General features: G+C 43.2%; 1 protein-coding gene across 5 annotated transcripts in view; it reads left to right on the forward strand.

Annotated features, from left to right (window-relative positions):
• Nucleotides 1-24,104, forward strand: part of TEAD3 (TEA domain transcription factor 3) — a 308,072-nt gene that overhangs the window by 223,784 nt on the left and 60,184 nt on the right. For 4 of the 5 annotated variants that reach the window (XM_069238769.1, XM_069238773.1, XM_069238770.1 and 1 more), the window contains exons 3-4: nucleotides 15,703-15,767; nucleotides 23,333-23,395. In XM_069238769.1, the coding sequence (XP_069094870.1) occupies nucleotides 15,703-15,767; nucleotides 23,333-23,395 (128 nt within the window). Of the gene's footprint in view, nucleotides 1-15,702; nucleotides 15,768-23,332; nucleotides 23,396-23,511; nucleotides 23,575-24,104 lie in introns of all 5 variants that reach the window. The other variant, XM_069238774.1, reaches the window with a different exon arrangement.

Consider the following 24,104-nt stretch of genomic DNA (forward strand, 5'->3'; position numbering starts at 1 on the left):
AAGCAGCCTCTCTATGTGCCAGGGTTGAAATATCTTGTGATTCCTGGTTCAGGAGATCCCATTCAATGCACGAGGTGTCCTAAACAAGCGTCTGCCTCACGTTCCATGTGTACCCCCAGGCAATGGCCCCTGATGACTTTCTTGAAAGCATCCCATTTGAGCAAACGGGAGGAAGCGGTGTTGGTGTTAAATTCACAGTGGTCTCCTATACCTGTCTCCAGGGAAGACCGAAAAGGAGGATCTTCTAAAGTTGCTGGTTGTAGTTGCCATGTAGGGATATTGTGTGTGTGTGTGTGTGTGTGTGTGTGTGTGTGTGTGTGTGTGTGTGTGTGGTGGTCAGTGTGGGGTGGCATTTATGTTCCATTTTAAACAGGTGCTGGGGATTGAGATCAGAGTTGGTGTGACCTAAGTAGTAAATGTGTTTTATGTGAGGGAGTGCGTCTGGTGTGCCTACAAGGCAATCTGTTTGAACATGCAGCTTATGAGGCCTTGAATAGAAGGAACAACCCCTACTATGTGGATTACGGAGTCTCCAAATGTCAGACAGCTGCCACTGTTCAAGCCAGGTAGCCAATGCCTGAGCATTAGAGGTGACAACTGTACGGGGGAGAGGAGGAAAGGCATGTCAATGCATATATACAGCACACTATTGAAGACCCGCCAAGGAGCCATGGTATCCCACTCCAGTGCTAAATACTCCACTCAATTGGATAAGGAACCCCTGTGGAAAATGTGGTGCCCCTCAGGGTGCCCTTCTATTAATGCATAGTAGCCTTCAGGATCTTTGATTTATGTATGCCCTATGAAGGGGGTACTAGCCTTAATCCATACCAGAGCACCTCTAGCTTATGTGGAGTAGCTTTTGGAAAATACTTGACCACTCCAGTGCCTGCCCAATCACACACCTTCTGTCAGTGTTAGGTGGTATTCCTGTAGAAAAGCAATGTGTGTGCAGCAGCAGCGTAGATACAAGTAAATAGCATATCGGTGTGAAAAAGTATGTATACCCCTGACATTCCATGTTAGAATATTCATGTTAACCATGACTCTGGGTACTGTGTAATGTGGTGGGGGGAGGGACATGCTCGTGAAGGAGATGGAACGTTTCCACCGCAATGCTGGGTGCCAACAGGTGCAGACAATGAGGGTAAACAATACCAATATAAGAGTGAAACAGTAAACTGGTAATTCCAAAAGGGTGGAGAGACAACATGTATCCATCCATCCATCCATCCATCCACCCAAACATGGTATGTGCATGTGTTAGTGGTAAACAACTAACACGTAGGGGGTGCGTGTTGCAGGCAAAAGGTGGAGATCAAAAAACACCCTAATCCAGGTTATTCATACAGCAACCCACCAAGGAAAATAAATGATGGCACAAGTCATTAAAAATGCACCGGCAAGTCTTATATAGGCTCTAATGTACAGCAAGGTAGTAAAAGTACCACACAATCCAACACAACATTTAACCAAGGTCATCAGCTGTCTGCAAGGTCACTCATGGTGGTGTGACAGCGTTCGGTTACGACGGCCAGGTTGATGTGGAGCTTTTATCGCTGGAGGACTTGGATAGCATTTCATCCAGATCTTATAAAGGTGGTGGTTCATAATTCGTCACAGTGGCCTGAAAGGCTTTCAGCCGCTTGTGTATCATCTGCTCCAGATCTGCGGTAATATGCAAACATGGGGATCAGTCCTGGCGAGGATGCCTGCGTTTGTGACTTCAGTTCATCGATGTGGTAGTGGTTGCAGAACCGTGTTCAGCGGAGCCAGGAGGGGCAATGCCAGATGATTACTACGTGGCCGTAGGTTCGGTAAAGAACATTGTCTTGCATGCGTGTACCACCCAGGTTATCGCTGGGAACAGGAGTGAATACTTGACCTCTAGTGCAATTAGGCAGTGTTTTACTGCAAGGAAGGAGCTTAGCTATCGCTGCACGAACAGTGTGTATTACCTATAGATAAATCTGATAGCTTGCAGGTTTCCTGGAGAGTTGCATTTCGATAGGGCAACAGGTGAATTACCACAGGGCAAGTATTCAAGCTCAGGAGTATGCGGTGCATAGGTATTCTGTGGGCCTGTTCAGTTATAAAGAAAGGAGACAATGTGGTCTGGTAGGATGCTATGTAGCCAGTTCTCCTTATAGGAGACCGGGTCTGACCCTCCTGCATTTTCAGGAAGGCAGTGATTCGTATGTTGTTTCTTCAGGAGCATCCCTTTCCATCTTCGGCTGTTTCTCCCAATGTGCATACTTGCTCCCGCAATGCTTGTAGGCTCCTCTCACTTTCCCGCATCTGAGGCTGCAATGGCAGTATAGCTTGTTCGGCGGACCGGACTTTGCCTAATAGTTCACTATGGTATGCTCATAGTAAGGGAAGAGCTTCAGCTACAGTGTCATTTTTTTTGCTCTAACAAGGTCTGAGAGTTTTCAATAGCCGCCGTACTGCGTCCAGCTTTCTGTCTAAGGATGATGCAGCACCATTATATCAGCCCAGCATGGTGGTACCCAAGGTGGGTGGCGAGGGAGCCCTCTTGGAAGGCACAGGAGCTTTGTGAGTTCCTGACTGCAGGCAACCCATGGCAAATGACGGTTTGAGGCGGTCCGAATGGGAGGCCTCACTAGAAGTATGGACCCGCTTGAGGGTGCCAGATGACAAAGCAGCACAAGCAGTCCAGTTTGTGGTCTCAAACAAAGGTTGTTGGGGGGGGCAATGATTTGTGGGGGAGATTGTAAGTCACAGCAGCAAATATCCTTGCAGTGGAGAGAAGTGTGTTCAGCAAGAATCAGGGCCCCCATGCACTACTGGCAGTAGGGAGATGTGTAGCACAAGCAACCCTGTGGAGCAAGACAAAGGGCACCACTGGAAAGCTCAGGAGTCTCAGTTAAGACATAAATGGAGCAGTCCGGTATTAAGGCAGCATAACTCAGCCCAAGTAGCCCAAATTTGCCGCTTCTGAGGTGGGTGATGGCCAGTGAGGGAGACTGTGTGTGGCACAAGGTAAGTCACCGCAGCAAGTTTTCTTGTGGTAGAGAGAGGAATGTCCAGTAAGAACCAGAGCCTGCTTGAACTAATGGTCATCTGAAGATGTGAAGCAGAAACAATCCTGTGGATCGAGATGAAGGGTGCAGTTGGAGTACTCAAGAGACCCAGGAAGTCAATAATAGAGTAGTACGGCCGTTGCTACACAGGAATGTCACCTAGTAAAAGCATTTGAAGGGTAACCGATGTGGCACAGGGTTATGCATGTTTCACAAGTGCAGTGAATGCCGAACGTGGCAGAAGATGAAGTGCAGCCAACCCCCACAGCAGCAGGTCAGATGTAGGGTCTCCGATCCACAAGGAGATGTTTGTCGCATTAGGGAGTCCAGTTTGCCGAAGCTGCAAGCTGACGGGGGGGGGTGTTGGGCTCGGTATCTCATTAAGTTGTGCTGTGCAAATTGCCCCCATGGTCCCGTGGGCTGACTGAATAACTGCATGCGTCTTGATTCACTGCTATGTACCTGTGCCTGCAGAGGTCGAGCTGCCAGGTGGAGCGTGAAAATTCAAGCCGCGACTCGGAGGGTTGCCCAAAGCAGTCCCAAGCACCAGGGCTAAGCACCAGTACTTCCGGCTGAGAGGTCCAAATGGGAATGGTGGAGCAGTGCTAAGGGCTGCATGTTCGCCACACCATTGAGTGTTCAGGGTGAGCAGGAGGCTTAGTGGACTAAGCTGAGCGGCATCAGCACTAGGCCAGCTGGCAAGTGCAAGTGGTGAGGCACTCAGGGAGTGAGGCCTCGCAGTAAGGAGGCACAAGCCTCTTGGGGGCCTTGACTGTATTCTCAGCTGGGCGGGGGAACCCCTGAAGCAAGCCGCTCACCTGTGATCTGGGTTACAACGTTTAGGGCTACCAGCGGTGAGCAGCGAGCAAGTCCAGTGGCATCTGGCAGTGTGAGCCGCTTATCTCTGACAAGGAAGAAGGCCACATTCAGGGGTCAAAATGCTCCGCTGCATGTCGGTGCCTCAGAAACAGCTCCCCAGGGTCGCAACGATGTGGATCGTCTGCCACTAGACAACACTGCCATCTCTCTCCAGCAGGTACATTAATCACCAGTTATCTTTATGCTTTTATTTTTGTCCGAAAGCTACTGGATACACAAGGAACTCTGCAGTGGTTTTTAAAACTGCTGCACAATGAAATAATAAATATAAAAACGCGTGTTTCTGTCGAGAAGCCCCATCTGGATAAGTGCCATTCTGCCGCCCCTGGCCTGCGCACCTCTTGGGAATGTGTCACACACCCCTGGGGGTCCGCGGACCACAGGTTGGGAACTGCTGCTCTAGTCGTGATAAAAGGATGGAGTGGAAAATAGTATCAAAGGCAGCTGAATGTTCCAGAAGAGTCACTGAATGCCGTGGGGTAGGCCGCAGGATCCGGCCTGTGGCTTGGCCTTGCGACCAACCCCTGCTATGGGCAGCCGAAGGTTGTGCATGGCATGGGTTTGGGTCATTATAGGGGGCTGGCTGCAGAGCCTGGTGACAGGCCAGGCTCTGTGGCCAACCTCGCCACACCCAGCTGAAGGCCATGCACGGTGGTGGTTGGATTAGCGTATAGTAATTTAAATTATTTTTAATTTAACATAGAAATTCACTGAAAAACCAAAGGTTACAGAAATTCACTTAAACCAACTCACGCCCTCGCCATGTACTCCTAATTAAACTAGATATTACATCACTCATGACATCTATAAGATCATTAATAATATCACTAACATTTGCAGTACAATAATTGATGAAAAAACTGTGCATGGCGAGATATAGTTACCTTAGTTACTTGAAATAACTCTAAAAACTGGATTTCTGGGTTTTTGTATATTTAAAATGTGAGCCTAACTATAACATCCCTGTAACTTTTTTTTTTTGTGTGTGTGTGTGTGTGTGTGTATGTGTGTGTGTATATATATATATATATATATATATATATATATATATATATATATATATTCGATGGCATGTGTAGCTGCAGATACACATGCTGTGCACATCCCGCCATCTGGTGTTGGGCTCGGAGTGTTACAAGTTGTTTTTCTTCGAAGAAGTCTTTTCGAGTCACGAGACCGAGGGACTCCTCCCATTTCGACTCCATTGCGCATGGGCGTCGACTCCATCTTAGATTGTTTTTTTTCCGCCATCGGGTTCGGACGTGTTCCTTTTCGCTCCGTGTTTCGGGTCAGAAAGTTGGTTAGAATCTCGGAAAAATCATCGGTATTGTTTGCGTTCGGTATCGGGTTAGTTACAACAGATCGACACCGACTTTGGAAGAGCTCCGGTGGCCCTTCGCGGTTTTTCCGATTTCCCCCGTCGGGGCCTGGTCGGCCCGGCCACGCGTCTCTTCAAGGCTGATGGAACGGACCCCATTCTGCTTCTGCCCAAAATGCCATAACAAGTATCCATATACAGATCAGCATCTGGTCTGTAACTTGTGTTTGTCGCCAGAACACAAGGAAGATTGTTGTGAAGCCTGTCGAGCGTTTCGGTCTAGGAAGACACTAAGAGACCGAAGAGCAAGAAGACTGCAAATGGCGTCGGCGCCGACAGGACAAGAGCGTTTCGAAGAGGAGGAAGAAACATTCTCCATCCATGAATCGGACTCGGATGAGATTGATCTCGAGGAAACGCCGAAAACCGTGAGTAAGACGTCGAAACACAAAGCTCACGAAAAAACCACTCAAGCCCAGGGGATGCCACCGCCAACAGGCCATGGCTTAACCCGAAAAATAGGTGACCGAGCATCGGCACCGAAAAAGGGCACGCTGGGGGCGAAGTCATCCGACTCCGGTCGAGATACCGCCACACAGCAATCTCGGGCTCGAGATAGTGGCTCCGAGTAAGTTCGGCACCGAGATAGCAGCACCGAAATGGGTCGACACCAAGAGACCACGACGCCGAAAGTAAAGAAGGTTTCGTCGGAACCGAAAAAAACAGCCGAAAAGATTTCGATACCGAAACATCCGGCCTCGGAACCGAAAACAAGTTCCTACACTGAGGAACAAGGACTGTCCACACAAATGAAGACACATAGATTTGGACAGGAATTAGAAACAATAGAGCCAGATTATACACAAAGAAGGCTCCATATCCAAAAAGAAACCGGGAAGATCAGTACTCTCCCTCCTATTAAAATGAAAAGCAAGCTTGCCTTTCAAGAAAAAGACAAGCAGCCACAGGCAAAGGTGGCTAAACAAGTAACCCCGCCACCATTTCCACAATGCTCTCCGCAACCATCAACGGTAGCCACTCCACCAATGATGCAATCCCCAACTCATACAGGAATGAGTCAAGATGACCCTGACGCATGGGACCTTTATGACGCACCAGTGTCAGATAATAGTCCTGAATGTTATCCAGCTAGACCGTCGCCACCAGAGGATAGTACAGCCTACGCACAGGTGGTGTCGAGAGCAGTGGCATTTCATAATGTCAACCTGCATGCTGAGCCCATTGAAGACGACTTTCTTTTCAACACACTGTCGTCCACACACAGCCACTATCAAAGTCTTCCTATGCTACCTGGAATGCTAAAACACTCCAAACAAGTGTTTGAAGAGCCTGTAAAAGGAAGGGCCATTACTCCAAGAGTGGACAAAAAATATAAACCACCACCAACAGACCCTGTGTACATCACACAACAGCTAACACCGGACTCAGTTGTAGTAGGAGCAGCGCGCAAAAGAGCAAACTCACATACTTCAGGAGATGCACCACCTCCAGATAAAGAAAGTAGGAAATTCGACGCAGCAGGCAAAAGGGTGGCGGCACAGGCAGCAAACCAGTGGCGTATTACCAATTCACAGGCTTTGTTTGCCAGATACGACAGGGCCCATTGGGACGAAATGCAACACTTTATAGAACATTTGCCCAAAGAGTTCCAAAAGAGAGAGAAGCAGGTAGTAGAAGAAGGACAGAGTATCTCCAACAATCAGATACGGTCAGCAATGGATGCTGCAGACACAGCTGCTAGAACTGTCAACACAGCAGTAACAATAAGGAGACATGCATGGCTGCGTACATCAGGATTTAAACCAGAAATACAGCAAACTGTGCTGAATATGCCATTCAAAGGACAGCAGTTGTTTGGGCCGGAGGTGGACACTGCGATCGGAAAACCTAAAAAAGACACTGACACGGCCAAAGCCATGGGCGCACTCTACTCCCAACAGGGCAGAGGCACTTTTCGAAAACACAGTTTAGAGGGGGGGTTTCGAGGACAAAGCACAAAACCCACAACCTCACAAACAAGACCCACTTACCAGAGCCAGTATCAGCGGGGAAGTTTTCGGGGGCAATATAGAAGGGGACAATTCCAAAATAATAGAGGAAAGTTCCAAAGTCCCAAAACTCCTCAAAACAAGCAGTGACTTCCAAGTCACACATCCCCAACACATAACATCTGTTGGGGGGAGACTGACCAAATTTTACAAACATTGGGAAGAAATAACAAGAGACACTTGGGTCCTAGCAATTATCCAGCATGGTTATTGCATAGAATTTCTCAAATTCCCTCCATAAGTCCCACCGAAAACACACAATATGTCAAAACAACATATAGATCTCCTAGGACTAGCGGTTCAGGCATTGCTACTAAAAGGAGCAATAGAATTAGTACCGAAACATCAGAAAGGAACAGGAGTTTACTCTCTGTACTTTCTCATACCCAAAAAAGACAAAACTCTGAGACCTATATTAGATCTCCGAACACTAAATACCTACATCAAATCAGATCACTTTCACATGGTGACATTACAAGACGTAATCCCACTACTCAAACAACAAGACTACATGACAACACTAGACCTAAAGGATGCATATTTCCATATACCGATACATCCTTCACACAGAAAGTACTTAAGGTTTGTATTCCAAGGGATACATTACCAATTCAAAGTGTTGCCATTCGGACTAACAACTGCGCCAAGAGTTTTTACAAAGTGCCTCGCAGTCGTAGCTGCGCATATCAGAAGGCAGCAAATACATGTGTTCCCGTACCTAGACGATTGGTTAATCAAAACCAACACGCTTGAAAAGTGTTCACAACACACAAAGTATGTCATAGAAACCCTCCACAAACTAGGTTTCTCAATCAACTACACAAAGTCACACCTTATACAGTGTCAAACACAACAATACTTAGGGGCGACAATCAACACAGCAAAAGGGATTGCCACTCCAAGTCCACAAAGGGTTCAGGCATTTCACAATGTAATACAGGCCATGTATCCAAAACATAAATACAAGTCAAAATGGTGATGAAACTCCTAGGCATGATGTCCTCATGCATAGCCATTGTCCCAAATGCAAGGTTGCACATGCGACCCTTACAACAGTGCCTAGCATCACAGTGGTCACAGGCACAGGGTCAACTTCTAGATCTGGTGTTGGTGGACCGCCAAACATACACCTCGCTTCAATGGTGGAACAGTATAAATTTAAACCAAGGGCGGCCTTTCCAAGACCCAGTGCCACAATATGTAATAACGACAGATGCCTCCATGATAGGGTGGGGAGCACACCTCAATCAATACAGCATCCAAGGACAATGGGACACTCACCAAAAACAGTTTCACATAAATCACTTAGAACTATTGGCAGTATTTCTAGCGCTCAAGGCATTTCAACCCATAATAAGCCACAAACACATTCTTGTCAAAACAGACAACATGACAACAATGTATTACCTAAACAAACAGGGAGGCACACACTCAACACAGTTGTGTCTCCTGGGCCAGAGAATATGGCATTGGGCGATTCACAACCACATTCGTCTAATAGCTCAATTTATTCCAGGAATTCAGAATCAGTTAGCAGACAATCTCTCTCGGGATCACCAACAGATCCACGAATGGGAGATTCACCCCCAAATACTGAATACTTACTTCCAGAGTTGGGGAACACCACAAATAGATCTATTTGCAACAAAGGAAAATGCAAAATGCCAAAACTTCGCATCCAGGTACCCACAAGATCAGTCTCAGGGCAATGCGTTATGGATGAGCTGGTCAGGGATATTTGCTTACGCTTTTCCCCCCTCTCCCACTTCTTCCATATCTAGTAAACAAGTTGAGTCAAAACAAACTCAAACTCATACTAATAGCACCAACATGGGCAAGACAACCTTGGTACACAACACTACTAGACCTCTCAGTAGTGCCTCATGCCAAACTACCAAACAGACCAGATCTGTTAACGCAACACAGACAACAGATAAGACACCCAAATCCAGCATCGCTGAATCTAGCAATCTGGCTCCTGAAGTCCTAGAGTTCGGACACTTAAACCTTACACATGAATGTATGGAGGTCATAAAACAAGCTAGGAAACCTACCACTAGACATTGCTATGCAAATAAGTGGAAAAGATTTGTTTATTACTGCCATAATAATCAAATTCAACCCTTACACGCATCTGCCAAAGACATCGTAGGATACTTACTACATTTGCAGAAGTCAAAGCTAGCTTTTTCTTCCATTAAGATACATTTTACAGCAATTTCAGCTTACCTGCAAATTACGCACTCAACTTCTCTATTTAGGATACCAGTCATAAAAGCATTTATGGAAGGTCTAAAGAGAATTATACCACCAAGAACACCACCAGTTCCTTCATGGAACCTCAACATTGTCTTAACACGACTCATGGGTCCACCTTTTGAACCCATGCACTCTTGTGAAATGCAATACTTAACATGAAAGGTTGCATTTTTAATTGCCATCACATCTTTAAGAAGAGTAAGTGAGATTCAAGCATTTACCATACAAGAACCATTTATTCAAATACACAAGCATAAAGTAGTTCTACAGACTAATCCTACATTTTTACCAAAAGTCATATCACCGTTCCACTTAAATCAAACAGTAGAATTACCAGTGTTCTTCCCACAGCCAGACTCTGTAGCTGAAAGAGCACTACATACATTAGACATCAAAAGAGCGTTAATGTACTACATTGACAGAACTAAACTAATTCGAAAAACAAAGCAACTATTTATTGCTTTCCAAAAACCTCATACAGGAAATCCAATTTCTAAGCAAGGCATTGCTAGATGGATAGTGAAGTGCATTCAAACCTGTTATCTTAAAGCAAAAAGAGAACTGCCTATTACACCAAAGGCACACTCAACTAGAAAGAAAGGTGCTACCATGGCCTTTCTAGGAAACATTCCAATGAACGAAATATGTAAAGCAGCTACATGGTCTACGCCTCATACATTTACCAAATACTACTGTGTAGATGTACTAACGGCACAACAAGCCACAGTAGGCCAAGCAGTACTACGAACATTGTTTCAAACAACTTCAACTCCTACAGGCTGAACCACCGCTTTTGGGGAGATAACTGCTTTCTAGTCTATGCACAGCATGTGTATCTGCAGCTACCCATGCCATCGAACGGTAAATGTCACTTACCCAGTGTACATCTGTTCGTGGCATTAGTCGCTGCAGATTCACATGCGCCCACCCGCCTCCCCGGGAGCCTGTAGCCGTTTAGAAGTTGATCTTGAACATCTGTATATTTGTAAATATATTACTTTAAACTACATTATTCCATTGCATGGGCACTATTACTAGCATACACAACTCCTACCTCACCCTCTGCGGGAGAAAACAATCTAAGATGGAGTCGACGCCCATGCGCAATGGAGCCGAAATGGGAGGAGTCCCTCGGTCTCGTGACTCGAAAAGACTTCTTAAAAGAAAAACAACTTGTAACACTCCGAGCCCAACACCAGATGGCGGGATGTGCACAGCATGTGAATCTGCAGCGACTAATGCCACGAACAGATGTACACTGGGTAAGTGACATTTTCTATATATATATATATATATATATGTGTGTGTGTACACACACACACCCCCCCCCCCCCCTCTTGAAACAAAACCAGGTTAAAGCTACAGTTAGGAAAACTTATTTTTCATGTACAAGCCAAGTTTAAACTGAACAAACTTTAACAATTCTAAAGCTATAGGTAGAACTTTCATTTGCAGTTTACCCCCATCTTCAAATTATTTTAAGTATTGAACCTTGTTACACAGTCATTTCAGCTTGCTAACCAGACAATACTAACTATATAGTACAGTGGTGTAAAGTGTTGAGTTGAGTAGGGTGGACTGAACTGGAGTTTTAAACTATAGTGACAAGGAATGCAGTGGAGTGGTGTAGAATACAGTTGAGTAAAGTGTCATAAATTGGAGTACAGTGTTGTACAGTTGAGTAGGGTGTTGTACAGTATTGGAATGGGATGTATAGTAGCATAAAATCTAGTTGATTTTCGTGCAGTACCGTGTTGTAGAGTGGGTTTGCATACAGTGTCAAGTGGCATGGTGTGGCATATGGTGGAGTAGTGGGGTGCAGTGGCATACAAATAGTTGTGAACAGTGTTTTATAGTGGACTAGAGTATTGTAGAATACAGTGGAGTTAAGTATTGTACAGTGGCATACAATATAGCACAATGTTGTACAGTGGACTGAAGGGATATAGACAGGATAAAAGTGTTGGAGGGTGTCATACACTGTAGTAGAGGAGTCGCACAGAGTACAGCAATGTGTGAAATAGTGGAGCTGGTTAGAGTGGATTATTGTATAGTAGCATAAAGTGAGATAAAGTCTCGTACAATGGAGAAGAGTCAAGTGATGTAACATAGTGTAAAGTACAAGAGTATATTGGTGTGTTGTAGAGTGACATGGGGTGGAGTGTACTAGCGTAGGTAGTAAACTGAAAAATTGGATCGGGGTCTCATAAGGTAGAGTGGAGTGCTGTATCATATAGAAAAGTGCTGTATAGTAGAATAGGATGTTGTATATTGAAGTGTACAAGCATAGAGTGGACTATAGAGGTGGACAGTGGAGTGTACGGGGATAGAGTGGAGTAGTGTCGTAGAGCATCTTGAAGTGTGGTAGACTTTTATAGAGTGGAGTTATATAGAGTGAAGGAGGGTGTTATACAATGGAGCAGTGTAGAGTGTAGTGTTTTTTCATAAAGTGGATTTTCGTAAAGTGGAGTAGCATACAACAAAATAACGTATAGTGGAATACTGTAGAGTGGAGTGTAGAAAAGTGGAGTGGCATAGAGTATAATAACGTAGAGTAGCGTGATGTACCTTGGAGTGGCATATAGTGGAGTAGGGTACATTGGATTCACCCAGAATGGGGTGGCATGCATTGAAGTTGCATACCGTAGAGTCGAGGAAAGGTATAAATTGTAGTGGCATCTCATACATTAGAGTGGAGTGCTGTGTCGTACAGTTTTGGAAACTGTCAGAGTGGAGTATAATGTTGTACAATAGTGTGCATAGATTCAAGTGCAAATTTGGATAGGGGAGTGTACGGGGATAGAGTAGATTCTAGTAAGGTGGCATAGAGTGCATTAGAGTTTTCTACAGTGGAGTGGAGGAGAATACACTGGAGTGGCATAAGTGGTATAGGGTAGATTGGAGTAGCGTAGACTGGAGTGGCGTAGAGTGTAATAGCATATAATGTAGTAGGGCACAGTGAAGTGGTTTAGACTGGAGTGGTGTAGTGTGGGGTGGGGTAAAGTGTAATAGCATACAGTGGAGTAGAGTACAGTGAAATACCATACAGTAGAGCGGCAAAGATTGAAGTTGCATACAGTGTAATACCATAGAATGGAGTGGCAAACAGTGGAATAGCGTAGATTGGAGTACAGAGGAGTGGCGCAGAGTAGTATAGGATAGAGTGAAATACCATAGAGTAGAATAGTGTGGAGTGATGTACAGTGGAGTGGTGTACACTTAAGTAATGTATGGTGGAGTGGGGTAGAGTGAAGAAGCATATAGTGAAGTAGTGCAGAGAGGGGTGGAATCCAATGGACTAGCGAATAATGGCGTGGAGTGGTGAACACTGGAGTGGGGTAGAGTGTAGTAGCGTTTAGTGGAGTGGCATACAATAGAATAGCTTAAAGTGGAGTGGTGTACAGTAGAGTGGCGTAGACTGGATTAGCATATAGTTGAGTAGCGTAAAGTGTCTCTATGTGGTGGCTGGACCGCCACAGCAGCAGCGCTCCTGACTGCCATTGAGGGGCTGGCAGTCTGAAGACTATCAGTCTCGTAATGAGACCCATTATGTTTAGAGGCCTGCTGTTTATGTAGGTATCCCTTACAATATCTGGAGATTAACCAGCTCCAGGATTTGGTATATCCTGTATGCCGGGTTGGTCATACACAGTCATTGAATATGAACGTACAGTGCATTGGTGCACAGTGAAGTGGTGTAGACTGGAGACGGGTACGCTGGAATGGGGTAGAGTGTAATAGCATATAGTTGTGTGGCATACAGTGGAGTTGTATCCAATGGTATAGCGTACAACAGAGTGGAGTAGAGTGGATCCATCAGTACTTTACCATGTCTAATTACAGGGCCTCTTCCAGTCCAGTTGTGGCTGTAATCTTGAAAGGGGGCCTTGCTATAATACATGAATATTTTAATTGGTCTGCTTATGTAGTGCTAGGTAATGAGACCTATGAATTGTTAATATGGAATGTATATTTGCCTCCCACTTCCGATACTCTACATAGTTGAGAACTTTGGATGAAAGATATGTAGAATTTGTCTTATGACTATTCTAACATCATTTTTTAGTAGTAGGTGATTTTTCACCCTAATAACAAAATGAGGCCCTATATTTTTTATTAGGTAGAACAAATGTTCACAGGATCCTCCCCGCCATGAGACAGAACATAATTCTTCCTAGTAAAGTACTGTTAAAAAGTTCTTTTCAAAGGATTTCACTAAGACTTTAGTCTGTACCACTAGTGAGCAGCCACCTAACCTCCTTATTGCAAAACATTCTAGAACCACTTGAACTGCCAAGAGAACAGACTCAAACAGCCTGAATGAAAATCATTCAACTCATTATTTCTGTATTATCCAGTCCAGTTGCTATTCTCCTTCCATGCCATGGAGATTATTCCGCAACCGTCTATCCCAGTGTTTATCTCTCATACATCTTCCAAATCAATGAAGGGCGGCAAACATATTTGTTGTGTTTTTGCCTCGAATGGTTCCCCTGTGGTTAAGATAGTTTGCGAAGTTCATGCTCTTTAGGAGTTTCACAGAATGGTTTGCACATCTCACATACACACCAGTAAGTGAGCATAAAAGGAACTGATGCTAGTTAAGTACGAATAGGTCTCAAGGCTGTGACCGAGTACGGAGAGGAATGGAATGTTAAGTAGGTTCTGATCAGTGGTAGTGATGTGTGCTAGTCGCAGCATTGCACCAGAGGGTGGTTGGCTTTGCCCTCAGTTGGTTGAAGTATTCATGAGGAAGGTGCTATTGTGATGTTCATTAAAGCCCAAAAGGCAATTCAAATATTTCCCTTTAAGCTAGGTGTCCTTAAATAGGTTAAACCCGCAAATTAATCATGTGAATGCTTATGTGTTGTTGTTGATAAAGGCTGGAATACTGGGCGGGAGGCTGCTATTTCCATCTGTGAGTATGAGGCTCGCTGGCGAGTTGATACACTGCTAATGGTGGGACGTATGATGGCTGAGAGAGAACAACATAGAGCTCACACATCAGGAGTGGAGGCATTGATGTAATTACTGAAGATTGGTTCACCTATCTAATGATTGGTTCTGCATGGATCCAGGGTTCTGGCCTATGATGTGTTCTGCTTGGATCCAAGGTTCTGGCCACCCACTGTTAATGTGCAGACTGTGCCAGATCTTTGTTTGATTATCCATAGCACAAGGTACAAAGATTAGAAATGTGCTCTTCTGAATATAGGCTCTAAAAAAAGGCAGGTGATGCTTTTGAACACTGTCCACTTTTACTGAAAATCGTGTGAAGTAGATAACTGAACTAGCAACATTCTTGGCACATCCTTGGCACTCATCTGTCTTTTCACCCACTGCACACTAAAACACCGTAGGTAAGACAAAGAAATAACGTGTCTACCGACATAAGTGGTCTCCTGTTACTCTTCTGTTGACATAATATAATATTTTGATATTCTACCTTCTGTAGCTGACTTTTTTTATTTGTACACTCTTGACCTAGGTAGAAACATCCTTGGTATTATTGTCAAGAGTTAGGGATCCTACTCTGTCCTCTTGTTGTGGAAACCGAGTGCCCACAAATCCAAGTTTACTCAGCATATACCAACACCTGGTTAAAGCCTTCCCAGAAGTGGCTGACCCCAACACATGTAGGGTCCAGTATCCTTCCACATGTCAGTCATCCTGCTAGCAAAAACAAGATAATTTTTATCACAAAAAATCTGAATGTTTTGTCCCTGAGAGCGTTGATAGAAGTGTTGTTACCTTCTGTACTAGTTTGTGAGGACTGTGTAATCTACCTGTTTTGGGATTTATTAGTGATGTATATTTTGTTTTCCCTTCGCACCCCACATATTTTCCAAAAGGTTTAGATTCATTGATTTGAAAAGTTATATGCGTGAGCAACTATAGTTGCACTAGCAAGCATCTGCACAATCGTAACATACTGAAAGAAATCCATTGTAATGGAAATTTGTTTTTTGGGGTGGGGATCAGGGTGAGGTAACCAAGAGCATGGATATTGTTGTAGAGGACAGTTACTGGGAATGCCTCAGAACTAAGAATATTGAGAAGTTAAAGGTTGATGAGCGAAACTTTGAGGTTGGACGTGTGCAGTGATTTCTTGTTCCTTTGATTTTCTTTTCAGGTCGGAATGAGTTGATAGCCAGATACATTAAATTACGAACAGGGAAAACACGGACGAGAAAACAGGTAAAAGCGACTTCTCACCACACTCCCAACCTTCTCTTAGTTGGGGTGACTTCTGGTCCATGTCTGCCATGGTTGTCTCCTTATGAAAACCTCAATGTGTTTTTACCATCAGGGATCTGCCTGTAGTAGTTGCCTAGGAAAACCAGGGGACAACAGTCCTTTCTGGCAGAGAGAAAGCAGGGAGAAACCTTCAGTTTTTTAAAAAGATCAGGGTCCTCTTCATGAAATCTGCAATAGAGATACCAGCAAATAACCTCTTGGACAGTCGATCGTAATTTGTCACGCTATGAAGAATTTAGAGATGGATCTGTTAGAGTTGTACCAAGGCTGCTGGGAGAAATTTGTCTGACACGGCACCACCAATGGTGCTTCCTGACTGAGAGAGGTGGGTTGCCATTAGCTGAGGTGAATTTACATTCTTCTTCTTTCCTGGTGGTTTACCGGAGTATGTGGTGTTTCATAGGCAAGCAAAGGTCATAGACTGTTCACTTGCCCTGCAACATGATCACTTCCCTTTGAGGTTGCAGCATGGTTTCAGGATTTTAAATAGGTTTGAGGGTGTCTGACAAAAAGTCTTGAATATCAAACACTCACAGCCACTACCCTCAGTACGGTGACCGCTAAGTCCAGGACATTTTTTCATATATTGTGCTTTGTCAGGTGTAGTGTTTTGGCAAACAGAGGCATATATTGTTGTCGATATTTAACCCCCTTAGGCAGTGTTTTTTAATTGTATTTAAAGCAGTTCACGTTTATGCTTTGGTAACAGTTTTTTTGCACAAAATATATCCAAGCCAGATTCAAGTCTTCCCCCCCCCCCCCCCCCCCCCCCCCCCCCATATGTTGGGGATTCTAAAGGTCCCCAGGAATTGTGCATGTCCCTGGAAGGAAGTGAGAAAATAGTGGAGTGGGAGAATGGGGAAAAAGTGGTGTGGGAGGAAAGGTAGCATTTTTATTAGGGGAAGTGTGAGAAAGCAGCGTAGTAAGACTTTGGCTGAAAGTGTGCAACATTTCAGACACATAAATGAGGGAAAATGCTGCTTTTCACCCGTGCTTTAAGGTGCGCATGGCGTTCTGGGTAAGGAAAGGTGCTGGAATCCTTGAAAGTCACACTTCTTGGGATTCTCATGAGATTCAGATTGCTTTCTAGATTTCCTAGGAGGGGGCATAAATTAGTGATGAATGTTCCACTCTACCCTATACAAGCAAAACTGCCTGGATTGCCAAGACAATCTGGCAGGGCACGCAGTATCAGAACAGAGACTGTTTCCCAACCCATATTTTTTTTTTTTGAGTCCTAGTGGTTTTGTGGGCTTATTGACCAGAAGGCTGCGCTGTTTACCCCGTATTTGCCCACTCCAGGATTGGCAGAAACCCCCAAAAGAGAAAAAGGTGATATAACGGGATGTAGTGTTTGCCTGTTCTGGCACTGCACGGGGATGATTTTCTCCCTCTTCAAAGGGAGGAACAACCCTCCTTAAATAACCCATGAAGATATAAGAAAGCTTTATCCTTTCAAATAGATTGCCATACAATCTTGGTTTAGTGTTTTATTATGAGAGGTGAGAAAATAAAAATGTAGAATGAGGAAATAAGGCCATCAAAGGATAAGGTTTTCTAATGTCACACAGCCCAGCTGAGTCTAATGTTTAAGAGGAAATTATGCGTAATAAAGATAAATGTGACTTAGTCCTAAATTCTAATGCTTTTTGCTTTGTCTCCTTGCCTTGTGCCAATAGCAAGATTCATGGTGAAAAAGGGGTTGCACTGCCCGGTGATTCTTAGCTCTGCCTATGAGGTTCTAGACTTTGTTATTTATTGATTTATTTCCTCAACATAGTAAGCCTCCCTTTACAAATGGTCAAACAATGTTGAATATTGTGTATATGAATCATATCTAATTATATAAGAAAGACACATGATTGGTGAAATGTTTTTGTGATAGAGTAATGTAACCTTTAATCCTTCAACAGCTTTAATGCACTTTTACCTTCCTCATATGACATGAAAAAAACTGCATATCTTCAGCAAATGGAATTTGGTGTCACTCCAAAGATTGCCTTTGTTCAAATCCACCAACTGAAAAGTGCCCCTTAGTAAACACCAGCATTTGTGCTCCAGCGTCTACCTATTTTCCCTTCTCAAGAATATTAAAGGACATGCTTCTAATCTGGTTGTCTCATGCTTGAGGGTGCCAGGAGGATTATAGAACATTTAACACACATTATTAGAAGAGATAGTGTGGATGCAATACTTAGATCATGAATCCCTAGTGTTTTGAACCCAACTCTGTGGGCTAATCAACCCTAAAAGATCTTGGAATCTCGCTAGTTGGAATGCAGCCAGGTTGGAACCTTTTTTTGAAGCTTGACAAATATTTTCTCTTCTGGAAACTTGGGGCCTGATTTAGGTCTTGTTACAGTACTCTGTCACAAACGTGATGGATATCCCGACCACCATCGTATTACGATCACATTATCTCCTTTGGGGACCGTAATATGGCAGACGGGATATCCATCACGTTTGTGTTGGAATATTCCCTCTGCCAGGTTCTAAATCAGGCCGTTAGTTAACACTTAACTTTACTATGTCTAATTACAAGGCCTTTTCAAGTCCAGTTGTGGCTGTAACATTGAAAGGGGGCCTTGCTATATTATTAGATGCAGATTTTAATTGGTCTGCTGACGTACTGGTAGGTAATGAGTCCTACGAATTGATAATATATAATCTATATTTGCCTCCCACTTCTGATACCCTACATAGCTTAGAACTTTGGATGAAAGTTATGTAGAATTTGCCTTATGACTATTCTAACACCATTTTTAGTATTAGGTGATTTAGCACCCTAAAAACGTTCTCCTTGTATTCACGCATTGACTTTTCTGACCGCAATATTGCTTAGGACTTGGACGCTGCTCACCTACCCAGCAAGCAAAGTTATCAACCTGCTGTTACTTTGTTTACATGGGTGCTAGAACTAAATTGGACCTTAGTTAATGGCTACAGGTAGATGGGCAGCTTTTTGTGGACTAACAGGCTTATCTTGTTATCTTCATTTGCACATTTGTTTCTCATGTTTTTATGTTTTTTCATTCAATTTAAAGACAACTAACTTTAGTGATCATTTGTAACTACCATTGTCTGTAATTGGCCCCTTCTTTCCCATTTAATCCTTCTGTTTCTCTGTTAAATTATAATTGTTTTACCATCCATTTGTATACCTGGAACGGGAAAACCGACAGCAACTTCATAGATTGGTTGCCATCAATTACCACCAACCTGGTTACTTCTAAGTCAGTGAATGTCACAATTTTTTCATATTTTATGGCATAAGAGATTAATCTATAATCGATTTTCCATAACTATTATTCCTAAATATCCATTGATGGGAGAACATTTTAAACATAGGAGATTTTTTTTTAAATAACCGTACCAAAGAAGGAACTAAAATGGATGAAGAAAAATATAGAAGCTAGGTGGTGATACTTGGTACAAACTACCCTGACTGAATACTGTTTACATTCTTTTGGTGTATATAAAGCCTTGGGCAAAGGTGTCCACGAAGAGCCTATTTTTATAGACGATGTCCTTTAGCATTTTTGTTTTATTAACCTTTTCCAAAAAATGATAGCTAACGATATAAATAGTATGAATGACTCCCAGGCACAAGATCCTGGTGGAGTACCACTGACAGTACTTAAATGTGCCACATTTCTTGTGGCTAAACTGTTAGAACCTCTTTTCATTCATTGTATCACTTCTAACCAAATTCACTGTTTATGGAAAAGCAGTGATATCCAGATATTTTGGAAAAAGGAAGACTGCCTAACCCATTAAATGATTGTCCGATTGCCTTGTTAGATGTGACTGAGAAAGTACTTGCTGGCGTTGTCTTTAACCAGTTATAGGCATGGGCTAGAGAAAACCGTTTGCTACCAATTGAGTAAGTCGACCCACCTGCTAAATTATCAAAACATCTCATGCTTTCAACTTTTGTGTGAAAAGTATGTGCAGGGCAGACATTTAAAATTATAACTAGCATATATTTACTATAGTTGTGCATTTGATCATATTTAAAATCCGAAACAATGACAAATTAAATAATTTGAATATCCCAGATTGCTTTCTATAAGCCATAGCAAACTTGCTTTCTGATATTATGCAACGGGATTCTGAATGGGAGTAGTTATGAATCAACTGCTAAAATTAGTTTTGTGAATGGCCTGAAATAAAATTGTGTTCTTGCCTCTGGCATCTTTGCTTTATATATTTGTTTCTTCTAGATTTGTGAAATGTATTTTTTACCGGATTTGTGAGCTCCTTTAGCCCTTTTTACACCTAAATTACGATCAATAGTTCTTCGGAGTAATATATGTAGACAATGCAATACTGATCCTAACTTACCCCAGTAGATCTGCAGCTCCCTCTTGCCACTTTAGCTGACTCCTCACTTGTCCATAATTTCGTGGATAATGAAACAAAATCAGGATAATCGGTGCCCAAGGACTAGCCGCCCACTCGCCTGTGGTCTATCAGTAATAGTACCTTCAAATTGTTATGTTTCAACAACACAAATGTTCTGAATGCTAAAGTCAGTTTTGGTTTGATGCAGTTATTTAAAGCTTTAGGCAAGAGAAATAGGCCGATCAACTAAAAATTTATTTTGCAAAATCCCAGCTATCTCCTTATAGGCTAAATAAGCCCAACCCCTACCTAATATCAATAATATGGGCAAGTAGAATCATGATTTTGGAAGCCTACGTTTGCATGAGATGGTTCACTCTGGTTAAGTGCCTGCAACCAGAACTATCTGTAACCTGATGAGTCCTCAAGAATTATCCCATGTGGTTAAATACCTCTATCACATATCCAAGGCGCCTTCCTCAGTCTTAAAGTATTTGGTAGCATCAGTGTTAATCAGAAGCATTTGGTTTCCAGATTACTTCTGTTTCTTCGAATTAGTAAATTGGAGATTAATGAATCAGTCCAACATGTCTAACATTACATTATGGCTAAAAAAAGATAGCTAGAAGTAAATGTTTTGGGGAAAACAATTATTGCCCATTGCCTAAAAAGTAAACAATTATATTTTTGTGAAATTGAGAAAATCCCAATTCTATATAAAATCTAATTTAAATCCTGAAATGGTAAGGTTTTATATAAATTTTAAATTGGGTATTTTGCCAGTAGACAAAAATAGTTTTTTTTTTTTGTACCAGTGGTTCAAGGTGTTTAGAATGATCTTAGATTCTCATTGTGAAATTCAAGATTTCAATCACATTTTTCTTTTGGCCAAGTTTCACTTAATCAGAATTTGTATTTCAAACCAATATTCAAATAGGGCAAGCTGGTTCGATGTCTGGTGTTTATCCAACTTGTAACTGTAAATGTTTGCTTTTGGTTACATAATTTTTCGGAAGTGTTTTTTTCAATTTGTAAAATTGAATAGTAGTGTCCTCTATATTATTGTATAAATTGTACAAAATATTTTTCTGGGAATATTACTTTTAATAGATTAAATAAAATACCTTTACTGATTGTATGTAGATCTACTTCACTATAAGATTGAGCAGCTTTACAAAACGACTAAGAGCCAGATACAAATACTAAATAAATGGAAGATAGAAACATGATTTTGAAGGATATTTTAAATTCAGCAGAAAAGCTGCACTTATTTCTGGAAAGAAAACAGTTTTTAACATCCCCCTAAGGAAAGAAGAGGGGGTTGAGATCTTAGATCTGCTAGTGATACTCCTGAAGATTTGATTTTGTGTTTGGGAGACTTAAAATCTCTGTTGCTCAAAATAGGAGTATTGCTTCTAAAACTTTTCTCTATCCACGGAGGTGGGTAGTCTGGCTGTAGAGGTGTGTTTACTTAGGTTAATTAACTTATTTGCCATGGAACCGTTTTGAATTTGTTCCTGCATTCAAAGTGTAGTCAGTGGAGATTGCTTAAAGTTGGGGAAGTTGTTAAGATCTCTTTGTGGAAGTTAAGGGTCTGGTTAAGCAATGTACAGTTTGAGAGGACAAGCAAGTGTTGGGGGTCACTTGCTACTATGGCACCATCAAAATTCCAACAAGTGTTAATCAAAGCTTGTGCTGCTATCAGGTTGCCAGAACTTAAAGCTAAAAGGTAGCAGATTTAGCAGTTCTGTTTCTTTGGGGTGATGTCAAGTCATGTTTAAATCCCAGCAACTTTAGAGATGTACAGAGTGAGAGGGAAAAGTCTTTTACCTTGAGCCCGCCAAGAAGCTTCCGCAGCCCCTTCTTTATTATTACAGTATTATGGAGTATAATAGTATTGGCCACTCTCCCCATGCAAATGAGGAAAACACTTTGCCCCAGAGCTGAGCCAAAGAGGCCATCGGGAGCTGTATTGACTGTGGCCCGCAAAAAAGAGGCAAACTACAGTCAAAGTGCCCCCTGCAGGCCCCAAGGACCCTCCTCCATATCCACCTGCAAGCGGTTGCAGTCACTCAATGCTTCTGCACGTGGTTCTCCGTCCCCCTTGAAAGGGCATGCTGACTGCGGCCTGCACTTCAGTCAGCAGATCTGTCTTTCGCTGATGTGCTGCACAAGTTCACAGCTGACCCAAAGCTGCACGTTATCTGTAATAGGGCTCACTGCCCATTTGTACCTGGTGCACCCAGTAAAAGGTGCACCCCATTGCAAACAGTGTCAGTAGACCAGCTCTACAACTTGAGCCCAAGACGTTGTGTAGCATCCAATTATTGGACTTTCATAAGGGAAGTGCTGAGGGTTCGAACAGTGTTGGCAGATCGTGTTTTTAGGTAGAGTTGGGTGTCATCTGCCTGCTAAGGAATGCACACACCCATCCCTCGAGCAGTGAATGCATCAGATACAGATTGACCTAAATGAATGATAAGCTAGAACTCTGAGGAATGCCACATACAAGGCTACCCTACCAAAGATGTGATTTGCGTTCTTCACCAACTGCTGTCAGTTGGTTCGAAATGAGGTCTTGCTGGGAACTTGGCCGCAGAACCTCATGCAATATTCTACAGCTAAGATTAGACTACAGTGATTGAATGTGTGTCAAAAGTTACAGAGAAATTGAGGAGAATGTGGTGGTGATATATACTTTTTAAGGTTGTAGTTGTGATGCTACAATGAGTGTAGAAACTGAATGTATAGTTTGCAACCAGATGCTTGGTAATGAGATCAGTTAATTTGAAAAACACAACTGAAATGCTTTCTCTATGCAGTGCAGGCTGGAAAGAGGTCTGAAGTTGTAGAGAATGGTTGGGATTAGGATTGTATTTTTTGAGTGGGAGTACTCATAAAAATTTCTAGCATTTGAAGGAATGCTCTTGAATGTGCAAAGCTGCAAAGTAGTTCGAAGAAGCGGAGGCTGCTCTTGATGATGTCTGTAGGGAGGGAATCTAGTGGCGCAGGAGCGGGCGGTTTCTGTTGCTCATCAGTAGTATGCACTCCTGTTATTGAGGTCTGCAGCCCTGAAGGATTGATATGTTCTTGTGCTGCGATCCCCGATGGCATAATCTCTTCATTCTGTTTGTGTTTTGGCATTGATTGACGGAACCCAGGTGTCTAGCCACATACAGGTCCTTGCAAGGAAGAAGGTACGGGAATACCAGGTTGGCATCAAGGTACGTTGGCGCCCATGTGACCTCCCTCAGCGTGGCAGCATGGGCAGCCCCCTCTGTCTCTCCTTGCCTAAGGTCTAAGGCTCTGCTCTTTCCCTCTTCTTCTGCTCTCTCTGCAGGTTTCTAGCCACTTGCAGGTGCTAGCAAGACGGAAATCTCGCGAAATTCAGTCCAAACTGAAGGTAGGGGCTTCCTGGGCTGTTGGCTTTGCTGAGAACTAACCCATCATCCTGTTTTCTGCTACAGCTTCCTCTCTTCCGCAGTGTGTGACTCTGATTTCCAACGAGCCGTATTTAGAGTTAGCTGGTAGAGCTGGTTTGATTATAAGCCTCATGGCACAACCTGTTTTTGGCATGCAGCTGGTAAAGAGCAGTGCTGGTGGGAGTGTTGTTGCTGTCTCTGCTTATGGTACCAACCCCTCAGCGCCAACTACCAGTCACTGACGTGGTAAGAGCATATCTAGGAGCTGCTGTACATGGAGGTACCCTGGGGTACACCACCCCCGTATAGACAACAAATGCTGTTTGAATTCAGAGTCACTGCTCCATCACTCTTATTTTCACTAATTTCCCTGTTTATGGATCAGTTCCCTTTGTATCTGCTGTATCTGTGCATGACATAGCATGCCGTGCAGGTGGTCGAACGAGCAAGAACGTGATCATAAGCTAGAAACCTGACCTGGGCCAAACACAGGCTTCTGCTTAGGCCCATG

This window comes from Pleurodeles waltl, chromosome 6 (assembly GCF_031143425.1).
Source record: "Pleurodeles waltl isolate 20211129_DDA chromosome 6, aPleWal1.hap1.20221129, whole genome shotgun sequence".
Lineage (NCBI taxonomy): Eukaryota > Metazoa > Chordata > Amphibia > Caudata > Salamandridae > Pleurodeles > Pleurodeles waltl.